The 25,278-nt window shown below is 41.9% G+C and overlaps 1 protein-coding gene across 1 annotated transcript in view; it reads right to left on the bottom strand.

The window, feature by feature from the left end:
- Positions 1–6,973: 6,973 nt before the first annotated feature.
- C8H1orf87 (chromosome 8 C1orf87 homolog) overlaps positions 6,974–25,278 on the bottom strand; it is a 33,607-nt gene continuing 15,302 nt past the window's right edge. Inside the window, exons 7-12 of the mRNA XM_073358251.1 lie at positions 23,315–23,453; positions 20,600–20,697; positions 18,865–18,935; positions 11,865–11,908; positions 8,661–8,874; positions 6,974–7,134 (exon numbers count right to left, since the gene is read on the bottom strand). Of these exons, the coding sequence (XP_073214352.1) occupies positions 6,974–7,134; positions 8,661–8,874; positions 11,865–11,908; positions 18,865–18,935; positions 20,600–20,697; positions 23,315–23,453 (727 nt within the window). The remainder of the gene's footprint in view (positions 7,135–8,660; positions 8,875–11,864; positions 11,909–18,864; positions 18,936–20,599; positions 20,698–23,314; positions 23,454–25,278) is intronic.

The raw sequence follows: 25,278 nt of genomic DNA, 5'->3' as shown, positions 1-25,278 counted from the left end.
ACTCAGTCCCAGCCAGGAGGTGGCCAGGCCCACTGTCCTTGGATAAATAGTTGGTTAGCTTGCCTAATCTTCATGCTTTCTTATGGCCTGTGTAACAAAGGGTGTCAAAAGATGCTCTTTTAAATTAGGTTAGCTCAGTTCAGATAGGGTAACACAATTGAAACCTCTGACCACCCTCAGCACAGGAGCACACATGTGAACACACCTTAATACCTCGCTAGAGGTACGTTAGCTGGGCGTGTTGTAGCCAAGGCTCCCAGCAGATGGCCAACCATGCAGGGAGGACACCTTGTGGTGTCCTCTACTGTGCTTCCTCTAGGGAGGCAGAACATTACCAGTGGCCCGCAAGGGCCCCAGCCAGCATTGCCCCTTACTACAAGCTGTGGCCAGATGTCACAGCCAGATGGGAAGAATTATTTAACTGAGACAGAAGACATGAAAGGAAGGGGAAAATTAAACCAGCATTCTAGGCCCAGCTCTTCATTACTTGCCCACACAAAACTCCCATTCACTTCAATGAATCAGGCTCAACATATGCATTTAAGAGGTAGATAAACACCCTAGGTCAGAACAGAAACAAAACCATTTCACAAAGGGATTTTTTTAAAAAAACGACTGCCTTGTCACATACAATAGTCCTGGGAGGGGGGAAATATTCCTTTTCAGTCACCCCTTATAAACAAGCTGAACAAGACCCTGAGACTTCAGGAACAGATGGGAAAATGGGACAAACAGATGGAAACACTGTTTCTGGGGGGAATGAAAAGGAAAAAAAGGTCTAGGTGTAAACTGGAGCTGCTTTGAATCAATGTTTCAAAATTAGGGAGCTGAGGCATCGTACAATTCATAAGGGGGACGTAATTTCATGCCTCTTAGATGGATATAATGGCAGTTCTTTTAGGTAGGTTAATAATGTGTGTTTTTCAAACAGCCTATTTGCATTATTTCTGCATATTTACATAATTATTCACATGGCTTCTTTGCAGTGCTTGTGGTCCATTTCTTATTCACTTCCTGGAGAAATAGCTTTCAGCCTTTTTATATCTTCATTATATAAAAACAAGAAAAAATGAACCTCAAAAAACTCCAAAATAGGGCCTGATTCTGCTGCCATTGAAGTCAATATTGACTTCCTACTGACAAAATATAGGTCATCAGCAGGTTTCAGACCCTCAGCTCCACAACACAGACCTCTACTACTTGAACTAGTCAGGTAGTAGCAATAGTAGGCTGTTATCCTCTATGTGAACCAGTCTTTGGGGGGCAACGGGGGATGAGACACAATTTTGTCAGTGGGTTTCACAGCTATTTGCTGACAGCAGAGGAATGTAGAGGCTGAGGACTCCTCAGTTCCGTTTCAGGTTCTACAAGGGCATGTCCTTTTGTGGTTATAGGTTCTCCTACCCCTGTAACCCCAGCCTGCCTCTGTTCTCATCCATCCCACAGCCACACTGCCTTTTGCCTCCCTTTCCTGGCCCCCACTCCTATCCACCCCCTTCCCTGGCTCCTGATCCTCTCACTCCATTCCAGCCTCCTACACCACCCTGCTCCTGGGTGAGTTTCCTCAGGGACAGCAAAAGGCACATCCAAGGCAATCCCTTTGCTACATTTCGTATCTTGGCTCTAAGTTAAGCAGCTGCTAAAGCTTCTCAACAAAACAGTTGTAAGAATAATTTTAACATGGGCAAGTAGTATATTTCTCCAAATCTCATTCTTGGAAATGGCTGACACATTGTAGCTTAAACCCCCCCCCCCCCCCCCCAGTCTGCCTGGTTGGAAAATTTCAACACAAATGGTTAAAGTTACAAGCAACTGAAAACAGGGTCTTCTAATGGGAAGAGTTGGGCGGCTTTATATATATATATATATATATATATATATAGGTGATGTTACCAATTCCACCGATAATACGAGATACATTGATTCTCCCAAAGGTTCAGATCTGCCAGTCTACGTATGTCTTTCTTTTTTTGAAATATATCAAAACAACTGGGTAAGGTTGTCAGATGAGCTTGTGTTACCTTCTGTTACTAAGAGGAGAGGGGCAGATGAAATAGTTTTAACTTCTGGTGATATAATTCTGCTAAGAAGGATTAAGGCCCAGTCACAATCTGACCTGGTGAGATATAAAGCCAAATTGTACTCTTGGTTACCCCCACTGTAATTCCATTAACTTCAACGTAATTACTCCAGAGTTATACTGGGGCAACTGACAGCCCATACGGAGCCTCTGAAGATCCCAATCATCCGGTCATAGCCTACAGATCCCCCCTCTTGGGTGGATAAAGAAAAGCAATGAGTTGACACAAGGGCATATGAGTTAAGTGTGCAAAAGCTAGTTAGGTGTCATGTGGATTTAAGAGTGTTTGAGCAGTGGTTTAAAAACCGTTAAATGTGCTGGATCCATGTGAAAGAGTTACCAATGTTAAAAGGTGAAGCCCATATAATGCTCAAGCTCCCCCCCGCCCCCCAGCCAACTCCCCCAACAAAGCATTTTGTTGTTGTTGTTGTTTGGCGTGTCACTTATTTTGGGTCACTTCTTTACAGGCAACCCAGGGCTTTTAAGGACTGTGTCCCATATCTGGGTCTTAGCAGATTGGCCTGCATGGGCCTCTGTGACTTTAAAGCATCTTTAGAACATATGTTCCACATCAAAGGGGAGGGATGCCAAAGACTCATCTGCTAATGACAGAGAAAGAGAAAGAGTTTGCAGTAGGGCCACATTTTTACACTTCGGTATTTATACGTCAGCAGCAGAGGTCAGGGCCAGACCGGACGCTGACTGCCTCAATAGTGCAAGGTTTTTAGCTCAGAGGTTTTTGTTCAAACCCCTCTCTAGTTTTACGAAATCCAAATTAGGCTCATAAATGAAAAAAACGGAAACCTCCCCTTATGTACCCACATTTGAAATATGGGCTCAGGGTGCCAGTGAAATCTTGCCATCACTTTCTGAATAGCCCTGCGCAACGTACAGATTCCTCCCCATTGAACTTCCCCTTGCAGTTTCAGCTGGATACAGGATTCTTCATTCCCCATATAGCAAAAAAGAAATGTCCAGAATGAATCAGACCAGTGGTCCATCTCCTGTCTCTGACAGTGGCCAAGATCAGCTGCTTCAAAAGAAGGCACAAAAAATTGGAGAAGGAAGTGGTCGAATGACCTGCCCACAAGAGAAGTCTCTTCCTAACTCTCAAAGCTTGGCTTATACCCTGAAGCACAGGGATATATGTTTATAAGATGATCTGTAGGGCTGCTAATCAGCTACTATCTTTCACCCCAGCAATGGCTACATTTCAGTGGTGGGTAAAAGTAACTCGTGTGAAGTGCTTCAGAGGGTAAGGACTGCCCTAAAAATACTGGAGATGGCAGGGAAAGAGAGTGTGCAGCAAAATGAAAGGAATAGAAATATTAGCATTAAAAATGGACATAAAATGGCCCTTTGGTCTGTCAAGATGTGTCTGGTGTCTGCAGTCAAATCCTTCCTGAATAATGTTTGTGACTGTAATTTGTAAACCCAATTTAAAAACATTTATTATTTCCTACAGTGTGATCTAAATACCATCAATGAAGCAAGACACCAGTCTAAAGAGAGGCCTCATTTAAAGTTACAGGTGCTGCAGCCGATGACATCGGTGGGAGTTGGATCGGGCTCAGTGATGATGGGCAAAAAGGAGAGAAATTAAGCAAAGTAATTCTTGTTTTCATGGCCATACGATGCACACAAAAGTCAAGAGTTGTGAGGCCAAATGCCTATGCAACTCTTCAAGGAACAGGAGTAAATGTGCCAACTGAAGCAGGAACTGGCTGCCTGCAGCATGGATCATATACTTTAACAGGGCCTGATCCTGCACACCAGGTAGGGAGGGAGAAGGGGAAATGGAGGAAAGGATCTGTCGGGGGGCAGGAGGAAAAGGAGGTGCACAAATGAGGAGGGGGCACTGCTGTAGCCAGGAAGTGGAGAGATGAAATGGGGAAGAATGCAGGTCGTCCTACAGAGAAGAGATGAAGTGGAAGGGAGTGAAGGGAGCTGGGTAGCCCCCCCTCCCGCCCCTCCACCAGTTGCAGCTGGGGTAAGAGCCACTGTAATGCAACTGGTGGATAGAGCATAAAGCCTGCTGAGTTGTACAAGCTGCAGAGATGCTGGCCCCTGAAGTATGAAAAGTGGGGGACGGAGATGTGTGGGAGCCTCAGACTTGTTATTTCTATGTTCAACTGTCTTAATTGCTACATGTCAGCTGCCTGTTAGAAGGAACTATGTAACTGCGACCTCCAGACTGGGAATTCACAGTGATTAATGGTCCTGCAGGGAGTGACTAACGAGGAAATCTTAGAAGTATATGAAAGATACAAACACCATGTAGGGAGAGGAATCCTTTAGGATGGCCCAGGAGCCCTACAGTGTACACTAAGCAAGGGAAATGTAGGTTGGATATCAAGGAAAATTATTGAATGAGGAGATCTATGTGCCAGAGCAGCGGTTCTGAAAGTGTGGGTCAGGACCCCAAAGTTGGTCGCGACCCCATTTTAATGGGGTCGCCAGGGCCAGTATTAGACTTGATGGGACCTGATCCACCCCAACCCGCTGCAGCCCCCTCTGCCACCACCTGGGGTGGCAGGGCTTGACCTGTGGCCCCTCTCCCCCCTACCTGGGGAAGCAGGGCTCAGGGGTCGCAGTGCAATAAAGTTTGCGATACCCTGAGCCAGAGCAATGATTTCCCAGCACTTGAGACCCATCATCTGACCCATTAAACAAGAATGAGACAAAGAATGGAGAACAAAGTGTATGGGACAAACTGAGGCTGACATGATAATGGACTTTACCAGGGTGGTGCCGATCTCAATTACACAGTGTAATTTTGTTACTGTCTGTGGAGCTACTCCTGATTTACACCAGTCTAATAAAGACGAGAATTAGGCTCTAGGGCCCAGATTTGTAAAGGTATTTAGGCATTGCTCCACTCAGCAATACAAGGCCCAGGTGACTTAAATGGCTAAGTGCCTAAGTCACTTCTGAAAACGGGAATTTGCTATTTAAGTCACATAGACCTTGCAACGCAGAGCAGAACAATGCTTAAATGCCTTTAAAAGAATCTGGGCCTAGGTCTCTTCCACCTCTAATTTCTATGGGCCAAATTATGAACCCCTTCCTTATGGGAGAGCACTATCCACATGAGTCATTGCAGATGCTAAGATTGAGCAACAGGTTCACAGACTAGCCCAATTCCAAGCTTTCCCAAGGCTACACTGAGTGTCCGGCACTCAGACCTCTCCTGGATTGACACTCTATAAAGCAAAAAGACGAAACCCGTTTTTCTAAGTACACAGCACGGAAACACAGGTAGACAATTGCTCAAGCATAAGGTTTTAAGAAAACCTATTTCTCAGATGAGAACATCACATAGCTTCACAACAGAACATGTACATTTTCATACGAACTAGAGGTACTCCCCATGGGACAAGAACGTCTGCGTTTTAAAGCAGGGAAGATAGAGTTACGGTTGTAAATTCAGGGTCTAACACGGCTTTAGAACACTGAATACCAGACTCTACGATATATTGTGCATCCCAAGTAATTTCAATATTAGTAACTTCATTTCTTTCAGTTCTGACCCACAAGCTTTTAGGCTAAGATGTTCCAAATCCCACTGGAATTGAATGAGAGTTGGGCACCTAACTCCCCTAAACTTATTTGAAAATCCCACCCTTTAATCTTAAATGTAAATGTCACACCCTAATAATGACACACATTAAACTTTATGCAGATAAAGAATGTTACTGTTACCTCCTGCCCTAGGAAACACACTTCACCACCATGTTATGAATTAAGCAGAACAGCAGCTATGCAACCTGTTATTATGACTATCTATTTAGCACCACTGATGCTCTGCAGATTCCCCACCCCAAAGAGTTTACAATCTATGGGCATGATACTGCAGCCGCTCACTACCAAGTCTAATGCATACTCCCAAAAGCACAGTATCCCACTCACTTCGGTGACTGTTCGTGGAATATGTGCTGACCTGACCCTGTAAAACATCCCTCTTTGGTATGGGCGCTTAAACACATGCTTATCTTTCAGCATGTGTTTAAGTCCCATTGAAGTGAATGGGACTTAAGCATGTGCTTAAAGTTTACACCATGTACTTAAAGGTTTTCCTGAATTGAGGCCCATGCTAAGTAAGGTTTTCGGAATTTGTCCCTAGAGTAAAGACAAGAACAGGAGACATCATTAGGGAGAGGGGTTGGGGTTGCAGAAGAGGAAGCTAAGGACAATAAAATCATTAAAGCACTTAGGTGAGTCTTCAGGGTCAGTTTTGGGCTATTTTCTGCAATGCTAATATATGAAGACTTTAGTTTATAGCCCTGCTTGAATGACCCACTGTGGATGTGCTTAAAAAGTCTCACTGGTTTGAAAGAGTCTATCAGTTCTAGAGAGCGTTCTCAGTTATGAAGATAGAGAATTCCTTTAGAACCAGTAGAATCTTTCAAACAGGTGGATGTTCTTAAGAGTGACAACTTTCCCATTTTCTTGATTTAAAATCTCACTGAAATCATCTATCAATTTTATCACCATAATCAACAGTGTTCAAAATCCAGATGTAGCCCTTCATCCAAATATTGCTATCTTTATAATGAGTGGATCCAGAATTCCAATCCAGATATTCTCAGGCTTTGGGGTTAGAAGTCCAGAACTACATCAGTCTCTGAATTCTGAAGCTTGAGCTCATCTCTAAGTATCAGAGACAGAGCTCTGACTCTACATGGCCATTTAGTTTTATTTCAAACCCAGCAACTTTATTAACATTTCACTCAGGTATAAGATGCAGCTGTTTCTGTTTTTGCTTCCTCTTTTTTAGAGTATGGAGAGTTATTAACATGATGTAGTAATTAGCACATCACCAATGTTCAGTCTGTGAGAAATTTGTCATTGGGTGAAAAACGGAACTCATGAGAATGGTACAGTAAGTATTTGTTACAACTCTTTTAAATACTGCAGCACCGGCTGCAATGGCATGTTTTCTCCGGAGCGGAAGTTTCGGAAAGCTTGATCAATTTTCAGAGGACTCCGAGATAGATCATAGATGAGGTTGTAGTTGTGGATTAGACGCTTTGCTTTTTCCTTTTCCAGCATGCCTACATTTAAAAAAAAAGACTTTAAAAAAAACTGGTTCATTTTTCTACAGATTATCAACTCATTTCCTTCAGCAAAAATCAAACACTTTGATGACTCTTGTTCCTTATTAGAATATGGTTCCCAGATACCATAAAGGTTATAGATTCCCCATTTATAGGAGGGTCAAAGAGGCATGAAAGAAGCCATCATAGTAAATTGTTACTTAGCATGTACTCAAAGCATGTACTTCATTTTGCCAAAAAGCCAAAGACCACCAAACCAAAGAGGACTTTGGTAAAACCTGCAGAGCTCAGATATTGTGTGATGGGAGCCAGGTGAATATCCTGTTCCATCAGATAGAAGTGATCGGACCCAAGCAGACAGTACAGGGAAGAAGCCTAAATGTTAGCACATTTGATTCAAGCTCATCTTTGAGCACTGTGGAGTGTGATTCATATGAAGGTGGGGAAGTTACAGAAAGGTCTCATAGCAGACCAAGAGCGTATGTTTAGCAAAAAACAAGGTGAAACAGAGAGATCTATGGAAAATCACAATAAACTCCCTGGATAGGAAATTATTGAACATTCAGAGCCAGGGAATAACCAACAAACAAACCACTGTGGACTGGTCACCAAAAGGGAACGGTTGAGTCTTTGCCTTTTCCTGCCCTGCCTAACTGTGCCAGTGAAATTCTTTCTTTACTGGGGGGTGGCGGGGGGGTGTTTGTGTGACCAAAAGTGAAAGAGAGGTATGTTGTTATGTACAGTCTCTGTTATGATACAGTTGTTGCCTGGCAAATGTCTATACATTAATCCTGAGGACACTGGCTAAGCATCAGGTATTTAACAGCTTGGAGATTGGCCAGTTCTTAAACATTAAGGCTCAGCCAGGAGGGGAGGCTATGTTAGGAGGAGGCAGGCCATTTGGGCACTAGGCAGTGTGGATGGTGCAAAACCCCTCTTGCCTACTGGCAACAACCCTTGTCCTCAGCCTGCCCACTTCACCCTGTTGTCAGTTCTTCAGCCCTCCCTCAAGCTGGGAACTAGCCAAGGAGCTAAGTGGATCTATCAGGAGGACATCTGGTTGGTGGCAGGGAGAAACTACAATGGAGATGACAGCAGGTAACTTGTAAAGCCAAAGGAGCCACATATGTGCACCCAAGAGCAGATTATGACCCTCCTGACTTTCAGACCCTTCCTTCTGGCTTCAATCGTCATTAATATTTTTCTTTTGAGATGTGTTTATTCACAGGCATTCCTACGGCAGTCACTGGCAGGATATTCAAGTGCACCCAGCACCCAGCTGACATTGGGCAGTATTATTACCTCTATTGTACATATAAGGAAAATAAGTCCCAGAGACTTTCAGTGACTTGCCCAGTATCATGCAAGTAGTTCATAGTGGAGCTGGGAATAGAACCCAGACTGACATCCCTCTGACCTTGCGTGTTTTAGAAAGCGAATTACTTTCAAATAATAGCTCTGATCCCTTACTCCTGTGGGTGGTCCATTGAGTAAAGTCAACAGGCTGTCTTTTAAAACATTACCTGTGTTTTTTATATCACACAAATAAAGAGCTCTTTCTAGTTTTCTGAACCGGTCTATCCAGGCCTCCTGCTCTTCAGAGTCACTGGAGTCAGTCGGACTGAAGAAAGACTGGATCACTGGTCTTTCTTTTCCTTCAGTGGCAGGATAGTTTCGAGACCAAGTCTTGTAAGCAAGAATTTCATGCTCTTTGGTGTTTTCCTGCAAAGGAAAGGCCTGAACAGTGTGAATCAAAGACTAACCACGAATAGTTTTCTACAGAGGGAAGATAGAGTTGATCCCAGGGAGAGGAGAACTGAGATACAACAGATCTCCCTAGGCTGGTGTGACGCCACCACAAGGGTACACTCCTCCTTCTCAGTCTGACCATCCTTACTTGGAAGAAAAAATGTAACAAGTTCCCATCATTGCCCAGAACTCACTTAATGGGTTTTCTGATAACCAGCTTCCCCACTTCACTAGGACAGTTGCCAGTGCATTGCATTTCAGTGATTAGCTACAGAGCATAGTTGGCACAACAGGTTATTTTCAAGCCTACTCACCATAGTTTAGAGCTGTGACCTGAAGACAGCCAGCATACGTTTGCCAACTCTGTTCCCTTCCCTCAGTTCCTGCCTCTTCCCTGGCTACTGAACAAATTAGTCAAATTCAGTTTTTTTCTTTGACCACCCTCTCCCCATTTTAACAGTTCAGACAATGGCTATTTTTAAAGTTATCTGTGAAGTTCCTCTCTTTTCCTTCAGCAAGTATTCCTCTGAATGGCAGAGTCTCATGATGAATGGCTAATTAGCATCCTGTTTCCACTAGGGGTGCCATAAAAGCAATTTGTTATGCCAGAAAGGTCCCCACTCACAGTAATCCATGGTATGGTGCCAAGTGAAAGAATGAGGCCTACGGAGTAACTGGTAGCACTGTATGGGGTCTAAAGCAGCGGTTTCCTCCACACGAGAATTCTTTTCAGTCAATGGCGAGTACAAAGAAAATTAAGTCCCTGCTGTTCAATCACAAGTCGCTACTAAGAAATTTAAATGGAAACTTAAGATTAAAACTATTAGCGACAGTGTCATGCTGGGTAAATGGCAACCACAGAATACTTTTGTGTTTAAGGCAGCTATGAACACCACAGTCGTGGGCTTGGTCTAGAGTGTTGTCTACCTCCGGAAATAGCCCCAACTCAGCCATTGCTGAAGCTGCACTTGTGCTGACCCCGCACATGTAGACGTGGGGGGGTTGGATTCACTAACTGAGGTTGACTTCTGCCCAGTCAGTAGCCTTTGTCTATGCTTCCAGGGTATGCACTGGTGCGCTGCACTGACTGCTGACCACCAAAGGCCGAGTCAGGGCAATTTCCAAGTCTGCATACCCTTAAGACATCCTCGCCAGCTGGTAGAGGCTTCAGCAGAAACACAGCCCAGCAAGTGTTTACCCTCAAGGAATAATGGGCCAAAACTTTCAAACCTGGGAGTGTAAAGATAGGCTCCTAAACTCACAGTGAAGTTCTTAAATATGGATTATGGAGCCCAGATCCTTAAAGATGTTTAGATGCCAAAATCCCATTGAAATCACCTTGATGACCAAATATTAAATCACAAGAAAATTAAAAACAAAGCAACAAAAAAAATCCCCTGTCCTGGGATGAAACCCAGTGACCTTGGAGCTCTCCCTTCCCACAGGCATTCTCCTCTCTGTCAATTGATAGTCATGAAGGGATGGGTTAAGGAAGCTAAGCTGTGATTACTCCATTTCTTACCAAGGAGCAGGTATTTTTTCATAGATTCATCAATTCCAAGGCCAGCAGGGACCATTGTGATAATCTAGTCTGACGTGCTGTATAACACAGGCCAGGGAACTTCCCCAAAATAACTCCTAGAGCAGATCTTTTAATAAAATATCCAATCTTGATTTAACAATTGTCAGTGATGGAGAATCCACCATCACCCTTGGTAAGTTGTTCCAGTGGTTAATTACCCGCACTGTTAACAATATATGCTTTCTTTCCACTCTGAATTTGTCTAGCTTTGGCTATCAGCCGTTAAACCATGTAGCATCACTGCACTTTTCCACAACCTCACTTGCAATAGTAGTCAGAAGACAGCTCTCAGCCAAGACATTATTTCCTTTCACGTGGGCTGCCAATATTGATATTATTTTCTGAAGTGTTTTACAGCAGGAAGCAAATATAGAGAGAGGCTGGGTCACTTTTAATAATAATAAATAATAACAAAAATAGCTAGCTCTTATGTAGCACATTTTCACCAGTACATCTCAATTTTGCTAAATTCCTTAACTGAAAAACAATGTTTTCATTTCTGTTGGAATCTTAAGGCAAAGTACTGGGAAAATAACAGTTTCTTCGAAATGGCTACCAGAAACAAAGGCTCTTCTCAGTCCATTAGATTTACATTTCAAATCCTGTCATCTGTGGGTGAAGATCATTATCTCTCACATACAATGACCTTAAGACATTGACACTAACATCATGACCACTCCTTACTTTAATAAGAGCCAGTATATTGTTATTTTCCATGTGGTCAGTTGCACCTAGCTGCAGCATGACAGAATTCCAATGGGAAAGTCAAAGATTCTAAATGGCTGTGCACCAGGCCCCAGAAAAGTAAGCTTCATATCAATGTTAAATGGGAACACAAAGGAAAGACTGGGGATGTCCTTTCTCGTTAAGTCATAAGGCCCCAATTCACTAACTTGTGCACCTTTAAGCATGAAAGTCATTCCACTGAAGCCAACGGGAGTACTCATATGTTAAAGTTACACATGGACTTCGGTGCTTTGCTGGGCTGAGTTTTAGGGTATTTAGGCACAGGAAAAACCATTGACTTCCGAAGGCACAGGATCTGGCCCATGCTGTTGACTGGATATTAATATTTGGTTTATTAATTAAAAAAAAACAAGTTACAGACTTGCCTTCTCCATTGCAGAGACCCTTATATAAAAGATCATCTGTAACATACCAACCAAAGATAGGTTTCAGAGTAACAGCCGTGTTAGTCTGTATTCGCAAAAAGAAAAGGAGTACTTGTGGCACCTTAGAGACTAACCAATTTATTTGAGCATGAGCTTTCGTGAGCTACAGCTCACTGCTCATGCTCAAATAAATTGGTTAGTCTCTAAGGTGCCACAAGTACTCCTTTTCTTTCAACCAAAGATATTTATCAGCTATTTGGCTATATCCGTTCTATTGAACATACCAGACGGGCAGCCACATCATCGCTGATTTCCTCTTTGAATTTCCCTAAAATGGAAACATTCGTAAGAATTTCTTGCATCTACGTGCTCCATAAAAATAATCACAACAATGGGTTTTGGAAACGATGAGCCTGATGCAATGCTCATTGAAGTCAATGGAAATAACCTCACTCAAGCACTGGATCAGGGCTTGAATAAACATGAAGGACTATGTCACCAACACTTAGAGCAATACACACTTTCAAGTACATTTTTAAAATATGAGCAAATGCCCAACTGGCCTGGCTGTTACTGATGATCTCGATACTCAATTTGCCCACCATTGCGCGGGGAACGAAAGTGCTACTTTTAGTTTTTCAACCACTCTAGTAAGTTAACTTCTCTCAAAGGCAAAAGCTTCCCCCACTGTTGAGAACCAGTTCTGTTCTGCTGTGCAAGTGAGGTGGTCATGCACCAACTCCGTGAATTCAGTGAGTATCTCTGGAGGGGATCCCTGTGTGGGACTTTGAAGGATTCTCCAGCAACGGGGTTGGAGCAGTCTCTACAAAGCACCTTCAGCTTATGGTGAGAAATCCCTCCCCCTACTCAAGTGGGTCACACAGGAATCCAGTCTCGCTGCAGCCAATCACAGCAGAAACACAACTGGTCAATTGTATGGTATCTTTCATGCAAAGCAACCACAAAACGCTTTGCAGGCAGTTACGTTCCAACTGATGTAAAGTAGGTAGGTTACAGCTCAAGCCGAGTGAACTTCAGCAAGGAAGCAGTCAGAATTGTGTTGATGTTTTGGAGTAAGTGCAGCTGGTCAAAAAATTTCACGCAAAAATATTCCTTCTGGAAACATGGCTTCATCAACATTTTGGGTGAGGACACAGCAATGTGGACAACATTGTTTGTAATTTTCCAATCATGAGAATTAAAACAAAATATGTTGCCGTGTTTAAAGGCTTCATTTTGAGATTTCTGATCTGAAATATTCTGCCACGTTTCATCCAGTGAAGTTTTCCAATATTTCCACTTTCTGGGCCGATTCAGGATGAAACCTAACTTTGGAATGTCAATGTTTCCTGTCAGAGAAACATTCCATTTCCTAGCCAGTCCTAACAGAACGATGGTTGGCAGACCCATTTGAAGGAAATTATGTCAGAACTACAGGTTTCAGAGTAACAGCCGTGTTAGTCTGTATTCGCAAAAAGAAAAGGAGGACTTGTGGCACCTTAGAGACTAACCAATTTATTAGAGCATAAGCTTTCGTGAGCTACAGCTCACTTCCTCAGATGCATATCGTGGAAACTGCAGCAGGCTTTATATATACACAGAGAATATGAAACAATACCTATTCCCACCCCACTGTCCTGCTGGTAATAGCTTATCTAAAGTGATCATCAGGTGGGCCATTTCCAGCACAAATCCAGGTTTTCTCACCCTCCACCCCCCCCACACAAATTCACTCTCCTGCTGGTGATAGCCCATCCAAAGTGACAACTCTTTACACAATGTGCATGACAATCAAGTTGGGCTATTTCCTGCACAAATCCAGGTTTTCTCACATCCCCCCCACCCCCATACACACACAAACTCACTCTCCTGCTGGTAATAGCTCATCCAAACTGACCACTCTTCAAGTTAAAATCCAAGTTAAACCAGAACATCTGGGGGGGGGAGGGGGTAGGAAAAAACAAGAGGAAACAGGCTACCTTGCATAATGACTTAGCCACTCCAAGTCTCTATTTAAGCCTAAATTAATAGTATCCAATTTGCAAATGAATTCCAATTCAGCAGTTTCTCGCTGGAGTCTGGATTTGAGTTTATGCAAGGTTGCTTTGGGCAGAAAGGTAGAGGAGGGCACAAAGATATGGGCCAAAACACATCTAAGTGTTGCCTGGATACTGTAGAAACAGTGTGATAATAAAGCGCCCACAGAGGTTGCCATTAATGAAACAGCAGCATTTGCCAAAAATTACTACCCAGTGATATCTAAGAGATGGCCACCATTTCCTGTTCTAAATACAGGGAACTAACTGAGGCATGTCAGTTACCATTGTGTTATAGCTGTTGGCGAACAATGACCTTTTAATGGAAACACCTGTACATAATTTTCTACAGTCCTGCATCTGTTTCCATGGAAATGAAACCAGGCAAGGCAGCTGAATCTGAAGATTTTGATTATGCAGATTTCAGCTGTGGCTACCAGCTGGGCTCTGTGAATACCATTTTCCAAACAGCACCTGCCACACGTTAGGGTTCCATATGCGCCTAAAGTCTCCAGAGCCAGATTCTGCTACCAGTTACACATATATAAATCCATACTGACTCCACCTAACACCATGGAATCACTATGGATTTACATTGGATTTATATGAGTGCAGGATCAGGCGTTTAGGTGTTGGAGTGGGTGGAGAAGGATAGAGTTTTAATGTTAATTTAAAAAAAATCATAAGGAGTCATAAAAATTCTTTTCCCTACTTTTACCAGATATATTCCCTTCTCTGTGGGGGGAACTGGCTCAAACCCTCATTTTGTTACACAGTTTTCCAGGTACACTGAATACAAAGGCAGTCGACTGTCTCATAACCCTCATCTATCTCAATACTTTGCATTGGTGAATTCTGTGCCTCGCTTCATTGCCTTTCGTATAGTTTTATGGGAACTTTTTTTTAAATTCAGGATTATAGACAGACATACAATGCAGCCAAGAGTGGGGTTAAAACTCCTCTTTCTCCCCCTCTCTTTAAGGCAAAATCTGGCCTTTGTACATATCCCACTTCCCCTGCGTCATATTCTGTGATGACCCCATGCAATTCCAGTGATAGACACACTTCAGGACAGAATTTGGCTCAGCCTCTCAAATCCTACTCATTACCATGGCATCTGGGTACCTATCACTAATTTGTTACCAGTGGTGTCTATTCCCAGCTTCTAATCTCTGTTACCATCTTTTATTTTACTGCTGTATGTGTCCTATCCTGCACATGTAAAATGTGCAAGGATTCGGAGAGGCCAGTTTTTTCCCTAGTTTTAGTTCAGGTGTGTTCACTTTCCAGAGCTGGCCAACTACAAAGGACTGCACATACTGCACCCCATCAAGAGATTATATCCAGGCATACTCTCTCCTCTCTGTCCCCCACACCTATGCATACCAGTAAGTTGTCCCCTATGCAAGGGGATCAATGTCTAACAGGCTCAACCCATCCCTGTGTTTTCACAGTTACGCTGTTACAGCTTAAAATTCAAGCGCTTGTACACGATTCTCTGGCTAAGTACTGTAAATCAGTTCTCTTCCAATACCTGCTTAATAACCATCTATTTGGAGATTACACTGATTTATGCACAGCAAGATAGATTGCAGCATAACATTTCAATGGTAGGAAAGATGAATTATCACTATGAATGAAGGGTGTTTATAGTTCAACAGACAGCTGATTTGTCTCCAACCAGATGGTTATACGTTCATGTCCAAACTTAGAACCCTGAATATGCTCCTATGCTATGATTATGATTGGCTGAACACAGGGTTTGGCCATCATGTGAATATTAAAAACCCCATAACACTTTCTAAAGATTATTAGATTAGTGTAGGTTTCAGAGTAACAGCCGTGTTAGTCTGTATTCGCAAAAAGAAAAGGAGTACTTGTGGCACCTTAGAGACTAACCAATTTATTTGAGTGTAGTGTCCCTGTCAATAGCTCACAATCCAGCCTTCATTTCAGCTTTGAAAAACCAGAAGCAGAAAGAAGTAGCCTCAAAAACCAGCTGCCTCTATATAAGCAAACACATTCATTAGTAAAGCTGGGCCCGAATCCAAATGATGGATCCTACCTAACGCATCAGGGTCCTTCAGGACATTCAAAATCTAAACGTGGAGCTGAATCCAAATTTTGCAAATAGTCATTAGCTGAACCAAACCCCTCCTTACAAACATCCCAGACATGTTGGGGTTTTAAAATCTGGATTGGGATATAAATTTTGTGGTTTGAGACAATCTTCACTAATTATTCAACTAGACTTTATATTATTTATTTATATTATATTATTAATAATTATATATTATATATTATTCAAGTCTTTTTAAATGAATATTTTTTGTTTCACACTACAGTTTGGAAATAGCTTTTCCAAACAGGACAAACTATAAGGAGGTATTAACATCTCCTAAAAAATTTTGAAAACACAGCATTCCACTTTTTAAAAAAAAAATTCTGTCTTCATCCTGGTTTTTCTCTTTAAAAGAATCTGAAATTTCAAAGCAAAACTCACCTGAAACAAATCACCTTTTTCACACAAAACTATGGTCCTGAAATACAGCTCAGGTTCACCTGATATATTTGTGACTACAGCCAGTCAAAAATTCAGTAGAACCAAAAGGAATTGGTCAGTTTGAAGGAAATCTACCTGTGTTTTTTCAGCCAAGTTAGAGCAGGGAAGAAGGAGACCACATTAAGACAAATGAAAGAGAAAAAGCAAACTAGAGTAATTATCAGGGCCCAGTGAATTTTTGTAAACTATTGTGATTATCTATGCACATAAATGCTCTGGTGATTATCTGTGTGCATAAAACATGTGCCTCTCAGGAATGCACAGTCCAGCTACTGACAGCCAAGAATGTGCTAATTAATTGTCTGAAATAAGCTCCGGACAGGAAGCTCAAAATTCAGAAGTGAGTCAGTGTGCGTGGAAGAATCTAAAGGAGTCAAAGCTGGTGGGATTTACAGTTGCTTTTAGCCCCCTCAGTGTGCAAGTTACTAACAGACTCCCTCCGAATTAAGCCCATTACCCAGGTGTCACTTACACACCTTAGAATTTGTCCCTGGAATCTGAGCGAGTCTAAACTAGTTTGACTCACCTACCAAGAGACTAGAAGGGAGGACTGGTAGGAGCAAAAGCAACTAACAGGAGAGTGTAAGTAGCTACAAATGTAAAAGGTAGGGCTATTGTAATTTACGCCATTTGCACTGCTCTCTGCTATCTCTTGGCATGTAAAATATACTTAATCCCATGTACTCCTCTCCTAATCTGGCTCATTTAGGCCAAATTCTGGATTTACTTGCCTGTGAGTCACTACCATGAATTTCAGTGAGGGCCCCATCAATACATCCAAGTCTAGAATTTGGCCTGTCGCATGTAGGAGGAGCTTGGAAGGGAAATCTGCAATACGGCTGCGATTTGCTAGCATTTTGCAGGCTATTGAATGAGCAACAGACACAGGCAGAATACACATGTTCTGAGTGAGGCTGATTACACTGTGTGATCAAGGAGAGTGTTAAAAAAGTACCACTCATCAGTAAACACAGGAAAAGATGATTGAAAATGAATCCCTGACGGCACCCAAACAGCGTAGGTAACTGGAACAAGAGAAACACGTTGAAGATTTCCAAACATGGGCTACCTCACTAGAATATAGAGTCGGCAGACTCCCTGTGCAGATGCGCCAGCCAAATGGAATCTACCTGAACAACAGATCCTTAATTAGTGGCTATATTCTCCCTGAAACAATGCAAATGGATATAAACTGGCCACCAGGAAGTTTAGACTTGAAATTAGATGAAGGTTTCTAACCATCAGAGGAGTGAAGTTTTGGAATAGCCTTCCAAGGGAAGCAGTGGGGGCAAAAGATCTATCTGGCTTTAAGATTAAACTCGATAAGTTTACGGAGGAGATGATATGATGGGATAACATGATTTTGGTAATTAATTGATCTTTAAATATTCATGGTAAATAGGCCTAATGGCCTGTGATGGGAAGTTAGATGGGGTGGGATCTGAGTTACCCAGGAAAGAATTTTCTGTATTATCTGGCTGGTGAATCTTGCCCATATGCTCAGGGTTTAGCTGATCGCCATATTTGGGGTCAGGAAGGAATTTTCCTCCAGGGCAGATTGGAAGAGGCCCTGGAGGTTTTTTGCCTTCCTCTGTAGCATGGGGCACAGGTCACTTGCTGGAGGATTCTCTGCTCCTTGAAGTCTTTAAACCATGATTTGAGAACTTCAATAGCTCAGACATAGGTGAGGTTTTTCGCAGGAGTGGGTGGATGAGATTCTGTTGCCTGCGTTGGGCAGAAGGTCAGACTTGATGATCATAATCATCCCTTCTGACCTTAGTATCTATGAATCTATTTATTTTGCCATTGTAAATACGGGCCTTGTTTTCACAGGGGCCGAGCACCAACAGCTCCCAGTGATGTCTACGTAGTTGCTCAGCACCTCTGCATGGAAAGGGCCTGATTCTGCATTGACCTGCACCATGTGTTATTGTTTGCACCAATGCAAAGTGAATGTAAAATATTCTCACGATTTGGTAGCAGGTTACACCCATTTGGGACTGGTGTAAATGCCTACATAAGGTGTCAGGCAGTGGAGTAACAGCCCAATGTCTTCTTTGAAGCCAGGATGACAATTATTTTCTAACCATAATGGAGCCAGATTCTCAGCTGGTTTAAATTAGGGTAGCTCCCTTAAGGATACTTGAGTGACATCAATTGATCCCAGCTTCAGATCTGGCCTATACTCTGCACTATTTCTTCATTTTCTTTAAGTTGAAAATTCTGCAACAGCAACTGGAAAACCGGAAAAACTGGAAAAAAAAGAGAGGTTACATGCAGCCAAACAGGTGAATGCATCAAACTAGTGAAATTCCTGTACTGTCAGAATGAATCCAGGAGTGGGGATTTATTATGCATAATTTTCCTTTGGAGACTATACATTGTACTGCTCTTTAAAGTGAAGAGAAACATTTACTGAACTTGCTTTGGTGGTGGTGGGTTGTGGGATTTTTTGTTGCAGTTCCAGACTTGTGAGACCTTTTCATTTCTTAAAAACAAGGCCAATGCTCAGCATGGCTCTTTGACAGGGTGGCATTATCAACAGCAGGACACTTGTTGGAAAAAAGCTCACTATGTAGGATGAAGATATTTCAGGAATCTTTGGTCTTGGAAAAGGTTGTATTTTCAGGATGCTTGTTATATCTCATGGGTGTGATTTAAAGTGACAGCCAAAGTGACACTTACCCAAAGGAACAGGCAAATTTCGAATCGCATCAGAATGATCTTTCTTGAGCAACTCCACAAATTTCTTCCACCTGCATGTGCAAACATTTTAAAAGGAAATATAATATTTGAAAACAGTCCCCCAAACAAAACAGTCCCCAAAGTCTGACTTCTGAGATCTATGTAATGAAGGTCAGAGACATCATTAAAAATAAACAATAAATTTATGAAAAGGTTTTTTGAAATAAAGAAAGAAATATTATTTATTTATTATAAATATGCAGCAGAGCATACCACAATCACCAGCATGAAGGTTAGCTTGTGTACATAAATGTAATACATCACATGATACACTGGCTACACATTCAGGACAACATTTTCCAAACGGCAGACTCTGTATTTGCCAGTGCATTTTGGAGCTCTGTGATTTTTAAAAATACTATCTATCTATAACTGACACAAAGGATGGACACAAACTTTGCTTTATGGGCCACATCCTCAGTGGGGAGAGTTGAAATTAACAGACCTATGCCGATTTCCACCAGTTTAGTTAACCTGAGGTGGCTTTTTGGTGGTGCTACAAAAGCTTTATCTCCCCAATCCTGTAACTTCCAGAAACTGAACTGATCCCCACATTTCTCCAGGAAAAATAAATTAAAGAAGAGAGGTAGAAAAATCTGCATAGAAATATCAGGCATTCCTCCTCCAAGCCCCCATTTTTCTTTTTGACAAGTTACAGAGAGGACATAACTTGTTCTGCTTTGTTCAACAAGGCTAATCTCACGTGACTGTAATCACTCATGGTGTTTTATTGATTAAGCACATTTAATCAGAAAGTGGCTTAGAGCTAGATTCCTGCTAATTACTTGAGAAACAGCCCCCCGAATGACTTCACAATTGGACTGCAGATTAGAATGGACAGTATATACTAAAACAATGATTCATGCATTCAGCTTCCTAGATTTATTTTATTGATATTGGATTTTTTAATCTCTAAAGAGACGTAATTCAGTCTGTGGGCAAGTGGCGTTTAAAGCCCTTAACAAAATAGCTTTAATTTAACAGACAAGGCCTTAGCCAAAGACGGTATGTGTGTGGAAGAGTTTATCCTTTACAAATGTAATTCTTCACTGCAGGTCATAGGAGTGAAGGTGCCCTATCTCACACCGTGCATGGATGGCTTGTACAGCACGGAAAGGTAAGCCTTGAGAAGTCCGTGCTTTGCTGAGAGCCAAGAGAGTCCTGCTAAATCAAGACATGAGAATCCATACAAAGACTCCTCTACAGTTAGGTTAAGGTCTGTGTTGCAGGATAAGGGCAAATTAGCCTCGTATGGGCGAAGGTACTTTGATTTTGTTGTAAGGTTCTCCTAAGTTCTGCTGATGTGAAAGGGGCTTTGGGTTGGTTTCTTCCTTCCAGTCATGCTATGAGGAGCTCTACCCTGTATCTGTGACCAAAGTCAACCCGATTTTGACCTTATAACTGGCAGGGATCCCAACGAAGAGTGGGACCTCAAGCTCCCAGGAAGGGGATATGGAAAATCACTGAGTGATCTCCCATTTCAGTGTCTCTACCAGAGCGAAGATTGGGCCAGCCTGTGAATTGCAAGTCTCCATGACACACCTAAAAACAGGGAGATGGGAGAAGCCCACGCACAGAGCAGCTGACTTTGTAGCTTGTGTGCGAGGCTGACCCTGTGCAATCAAATGTCTATTTTAGAAGGAATTATCAAGTGCGGATGGTATTAAAAACTTACTGTATTTTGCCTTGTTTGCACAAATCATGGTTGTTGAGCAAAGCTTCCAGCAATAAAGAAATTAGAGTTAGTCTATGCTTCTGGCAAATGGTCTCAATCTGGAAACAAGATAAAATTTCCCACTGAAATTTGGGATATCATTATCTTCAGCAAAGCAACTGAGAGGAGCAGATTTTATTATAAATCCAGGGCATATCACAGCCATCAGCTCCGGTATAAAAGATACATGGCAAAGTGTTTTCAAACAGTCTAGTAAAACAGCATATACACATAGAATCATAGAACCATAGAAGATTACGGTTGGAAGAGACCTCAGGAGGTCATCTAGTCCAACCCTCTGCTGAAAGCAGGACCAATCCCCAATTAAATCACTCCAGCCAGGGCTTTGTCAAGCCTGACCTTATAAACCTCTAAGAAAGGAAATTCCACCACCTCCCTAGGTAATCCATTCCAGTGCTTCACCACCCTCCTAGTGAAAAAGTTTTTCCTAATATCCAACCTAAATCTCCCCCACTGCAACTTGAGACCATTACTCCTTGTTCTGTCACCTGCTACCACTGAGAACAGTCTAGAGCCATCCTCTTTGGAACCCCCTTTCAGGTAGTTGAAAGCAGCTATCAAATCCCCCCTCATTCTTTTCTTCTGCAGACTAAATAATCCCAGTTCCCTCAGCCTCTCCTCATAAATCATGTGCTCCAGCCCCCTAATCATTTTTGCTGCTCTCTTCTGGACTCTTTCCAATTTTTCCACATCCTTCTTGTAGTGTGGGGCCCAAAACTGGACACAGTACTCCAGATGAGGCCTCACCAATGTCGAATAGAGGGGAACGATCACATCCCTCAATCTGCTGGCAATGCTCCTACTTATACAGCTCAAAATGCTGTTAGTCTTCTTGGCAACAAGGGCACACTGTTGACTCATATCCAGCTTCTTGTCCACTGTAACTCCTAGGTCCTTTTCTGCAGAAGTGCTGCCTAGCCACTCGGTCCCTAGTCTGTAGCACTGCATGGGATTCTTCCGTCCTAAGTGCAGGTCTCTACACTTGTCCTTGTTGAACCTCATCAGATTTCTTTTGGCCCAATCCTCTAATTTGTGTAGGTCCCTCTGTATCCTATCCCTACCCTCCAGCGTATCTACCTCTTCTCCCAGTTTAGTGTCATCTGCAAACTTGCTGAGCATGCAATCCACGCTATCCTCCAGATCATTAATGACCATATGCAGTTGTGACCAGGACTGAGCCTTTTCTTCTTGTGAGCCTGACTCTGCAGTCATCTAACATGTTAAACTCCATGTGCAAATTCTGCAAGCAGAATCAAGTGACTGTGCAAAAAGATTACCAGCAGATCTTATTAAGAATTAGGTCTGGCTGAAAATTTTCCTTCAAAACCATTTCTTGGATGGAAAATGGGTTTTCAGGTAAATGAAGGTTTTCACAGAAAGCATCCAATTTCCTTGAACATTTTCGTTTTGTCATTGGAAAGCTGAAAACCCCAAAGGTTGAGCAGATTTGGCAGTTTTCTGCCAGACATGTTCAGTTTTTGGTTTTTTGATAAAACTTGAAATTTTCGGCAGAAAAAAAAATCCCATTTTCCAACCAGCTCTACAATAATTCTTAAACATAACTCATAAATCTATTTTTTAAAACAGACGAGCTCAGAATTCTGTGTTGAATACCCCCAAACTGAACAACATTCAACACAGATCATCTAATTCGTCCCTTCCTCCTTTTTTCAGATCTGTGACACCATGGCCCACTGCTCGTTACTGCCTCCTGAATGGTATGAAGCCTCAAGCATTCACTGTGCTTAGAAACTCACCTCAGATTCACCACTGAATTTCCAAGGAGCCAACCTGTAGGCATGAGGCACGTCATTTATCATTCAAAATGATGTACTGTTTTCTAAAGTCTTTCTATTATTTTAACCCCATGGGTGTCATATAGGAATGCTCTAAACTTTACAGAAGCCACAAAGTATAACAAATCCAGGATTTAGCTTTTAGCCTCTTCAGCCCTCCCTCTCTTCAGCTCTTCCCACTCCACACACTTTCAGTTTTTTACCTTAACAAAGACATGAGATCACTGCTGTTGGGATACTGCAGAGCAGTAACCAAAAGCAATATAAGCCCAGCAAATTCTGCAAAGTATCAAGTGTTCTCAACTCCCATTGACTTCATTGGTTTTCGAGAGTCTTCCCACTTCTTAAAGTCTGTGTCTCTACATATGTCTACACTGCACTAAGAGATCTGGGGCTGGCCCAGGTCAGCTGAGTCATGCTCGTGGGGCTTGGGCTGTGGGGCTATAAAAATTGCAGTGTAGACATTCGGGCTCGAGCCTGGGCTCTGATCTGGGCTCTGATCTGGGAGAGGGTCCCAGAGCCTGGGATCCAGATCAAGCCTGGATATCTACACTGCTGTTTTATAGCCCTCCAGCCCGTGCCCTGTGAGCACAAGTCAGCTGACAAGGGCCAGCCACCAGTGTTTAATGGCAGTGTAGACATATCCTTTTAGACCAGTTCTGCAGGATTCACATTCTTTTCTTATTTTTAAGCATAAAAATATAGCTTTGAAATACATTCTGCAATAGTAACAGGATCTATGCATATAATTGAAACAAATTGTCCATCAGTGGCTTTAAGTGTATACACTGCTATTAAATGACAGCGGTCTACCTGTGATTACATGACTAGACTGAACCCTGTTCTGGGGCCTGTTTACCTCATATAGAGAGAGGAGGCCAGAGAAAGAGTTATCTTCTTTTTGAAAACTCAGGATCAGTTTCTCCATGTCTAGTTCCCCCTTATATTCCTTCAGTATTTGCTTCAAGATCTGCAATGGGTCTTTGGGAGCCAGAGCACTGGAGGATCAAAATATACAGATTACCACAAAAATAATACATTATACTTTACAGTTCACCTTGTCCCACAAAGGATCCCAAAGTGTTCAACAAGTATATTGCCCTCTGGTAATATAGAACCTCTGAGGTGTTCTGGGGCAGCTGTTGAGCTGATCACAGCAACGCAACAAAACAGGCTTGGGTAGGAAGCAAAGAAAAATAGCAAATCCAGCTAAAATGCCGTGGTAAGGAAAACATAATGACCTAAACTGGGTTTTGGCTAGATTATCAGGCTTAACGCTGTGATTCATTTGAAAAATGCCTTAAGTTTTTTTAATGTTATACATACCTCAGATTTTTTGTTTCACCTAAAAGAGGGTACTTCCAAATACCTCCTGTCTACATGCTGGGGCATGGATCAAGACTGACTCAGAAAGAAGGAGAGCCATCTACTGAATCACTAGTAATGCTTCCTGGGGTTTCCTTGGAGGTTTCCCATTCAGTAATCAGCCAGGCCTGCTGTTTTTAGGGTCTGATCAAAGCATAGGTGAGCTGATGTGGCTGAAGACTGTATATCATAAATACCAGCCTGACCTTTGCCTCAGGCTTTTTCTGGTAGAGCATAGCTTACTACATGTGTAAATAAAGTCACATACATGTGTATGGCTCCTAACTTTGTAACATTGTTGGTACCGCATAATGCTGCTGTGCCACATAGTGACTGGAATGTACAGTAGAAGGGGATGGCTCAGTGGATTGATAATAGAGCAAAAGATAATCAATAACTGAGTTTTTTGATTGTCTGTCAGTTCCAAAAAAAAAAAGAAGTAAAATAAAATTATTTCAGGTCCACCCACAATGAAAAGTTTCTGAAATTTTCAGCAAAGTGAAAAGTAAAAGAAAAAAAAATGTTTTGGGTTGAATGAAACATTTTGTTTGTCCCAAAACGTAATGTTTTGTTTTGATTTTGAGCTTTTTTTTTAAAGTTTTTTTTGAACAATGAAATAAAATTGAAGGAAATTCAAACAAAAAGTCATTTTGAATAAAAAATCAAAATAATTCATTAAAAAATATCAAGACAAAAAGTCCTTTTCATTTTTTCATAATTTTTGTTTATTCAATTAAAATAAATTGGTGAGTTTGACACAAATTCACTAAAGGTTTTGATCAACCCATATCTGTATTTTTTGCTGAAAAAGAGTTTTGGTAAAAACTTCTCCCAGCTCTACAAAAGATTTCACCGCTTGGCCTCAGGTTCTAAAATCCAGCCTTGGTTAACGGTGACAGAAGTCTGTTGCCCTCTGTTGGCTGCTCAGTGGACTATAAGCAATGAGATCGTGATCTCAAATCCAATTTCTGGCGTGCTGATGTTCACATCACATAAGATCACAGTCTCTATCAACACCCTTGTTGTCAATTTCAGCAGTGTGATCATTTGCACTGACAGTGGGAGCCTGCCTCATCCAGGTAAATTATGTTGATGGGGGAGTATGTACTGTACTTATTCTGTGCATAGAGTACTTCAGTCTTCAGTGATTTCAAAAGAGCATTTATCTCATACATATATCTAATCTATCTATCTTATATATACACACGCAATTACACACACAAGGATAAAAAAGGTAATTATTAAAATTGTCTCTAATTGAAACTGTTTGCCTTGCCAAGGTTAAGTAAAGGGGAGTCTGCATAATCTCAAATGATCCTTCTAGCAGTATGTAGTATAGGTGATCAATGACCCAAAACACGTAGTGGTTTGAATGGATGCAAGAGAAAATCTGTGCTCTTCTACACTATGTAAAATGCTTTTTAATTTCATAATTGAAGAACCAGTTTTGCTTTCAGA

The sequence above is a fragment of the Lepidochelys kempii genome, chromosome 8 (genome assembly GCF_965140265.1).
Source record: "Lepidochelys kempii isolate rLepKem1 chromosome 8, rLepKem1.hap2, whole genome shotgun sequence".
Taxonomy (NCBI): domain Eukaryota; kingdom Metazoa; phylum Chordata; order Testudines; family Cheloniidae; genus Lepidochelys; species Lepidochelys kempii.
Note: the sequence above shows the minus strand (reverse complement) of the source record. Positions and strands in the feature narration are given on the sequence as shown.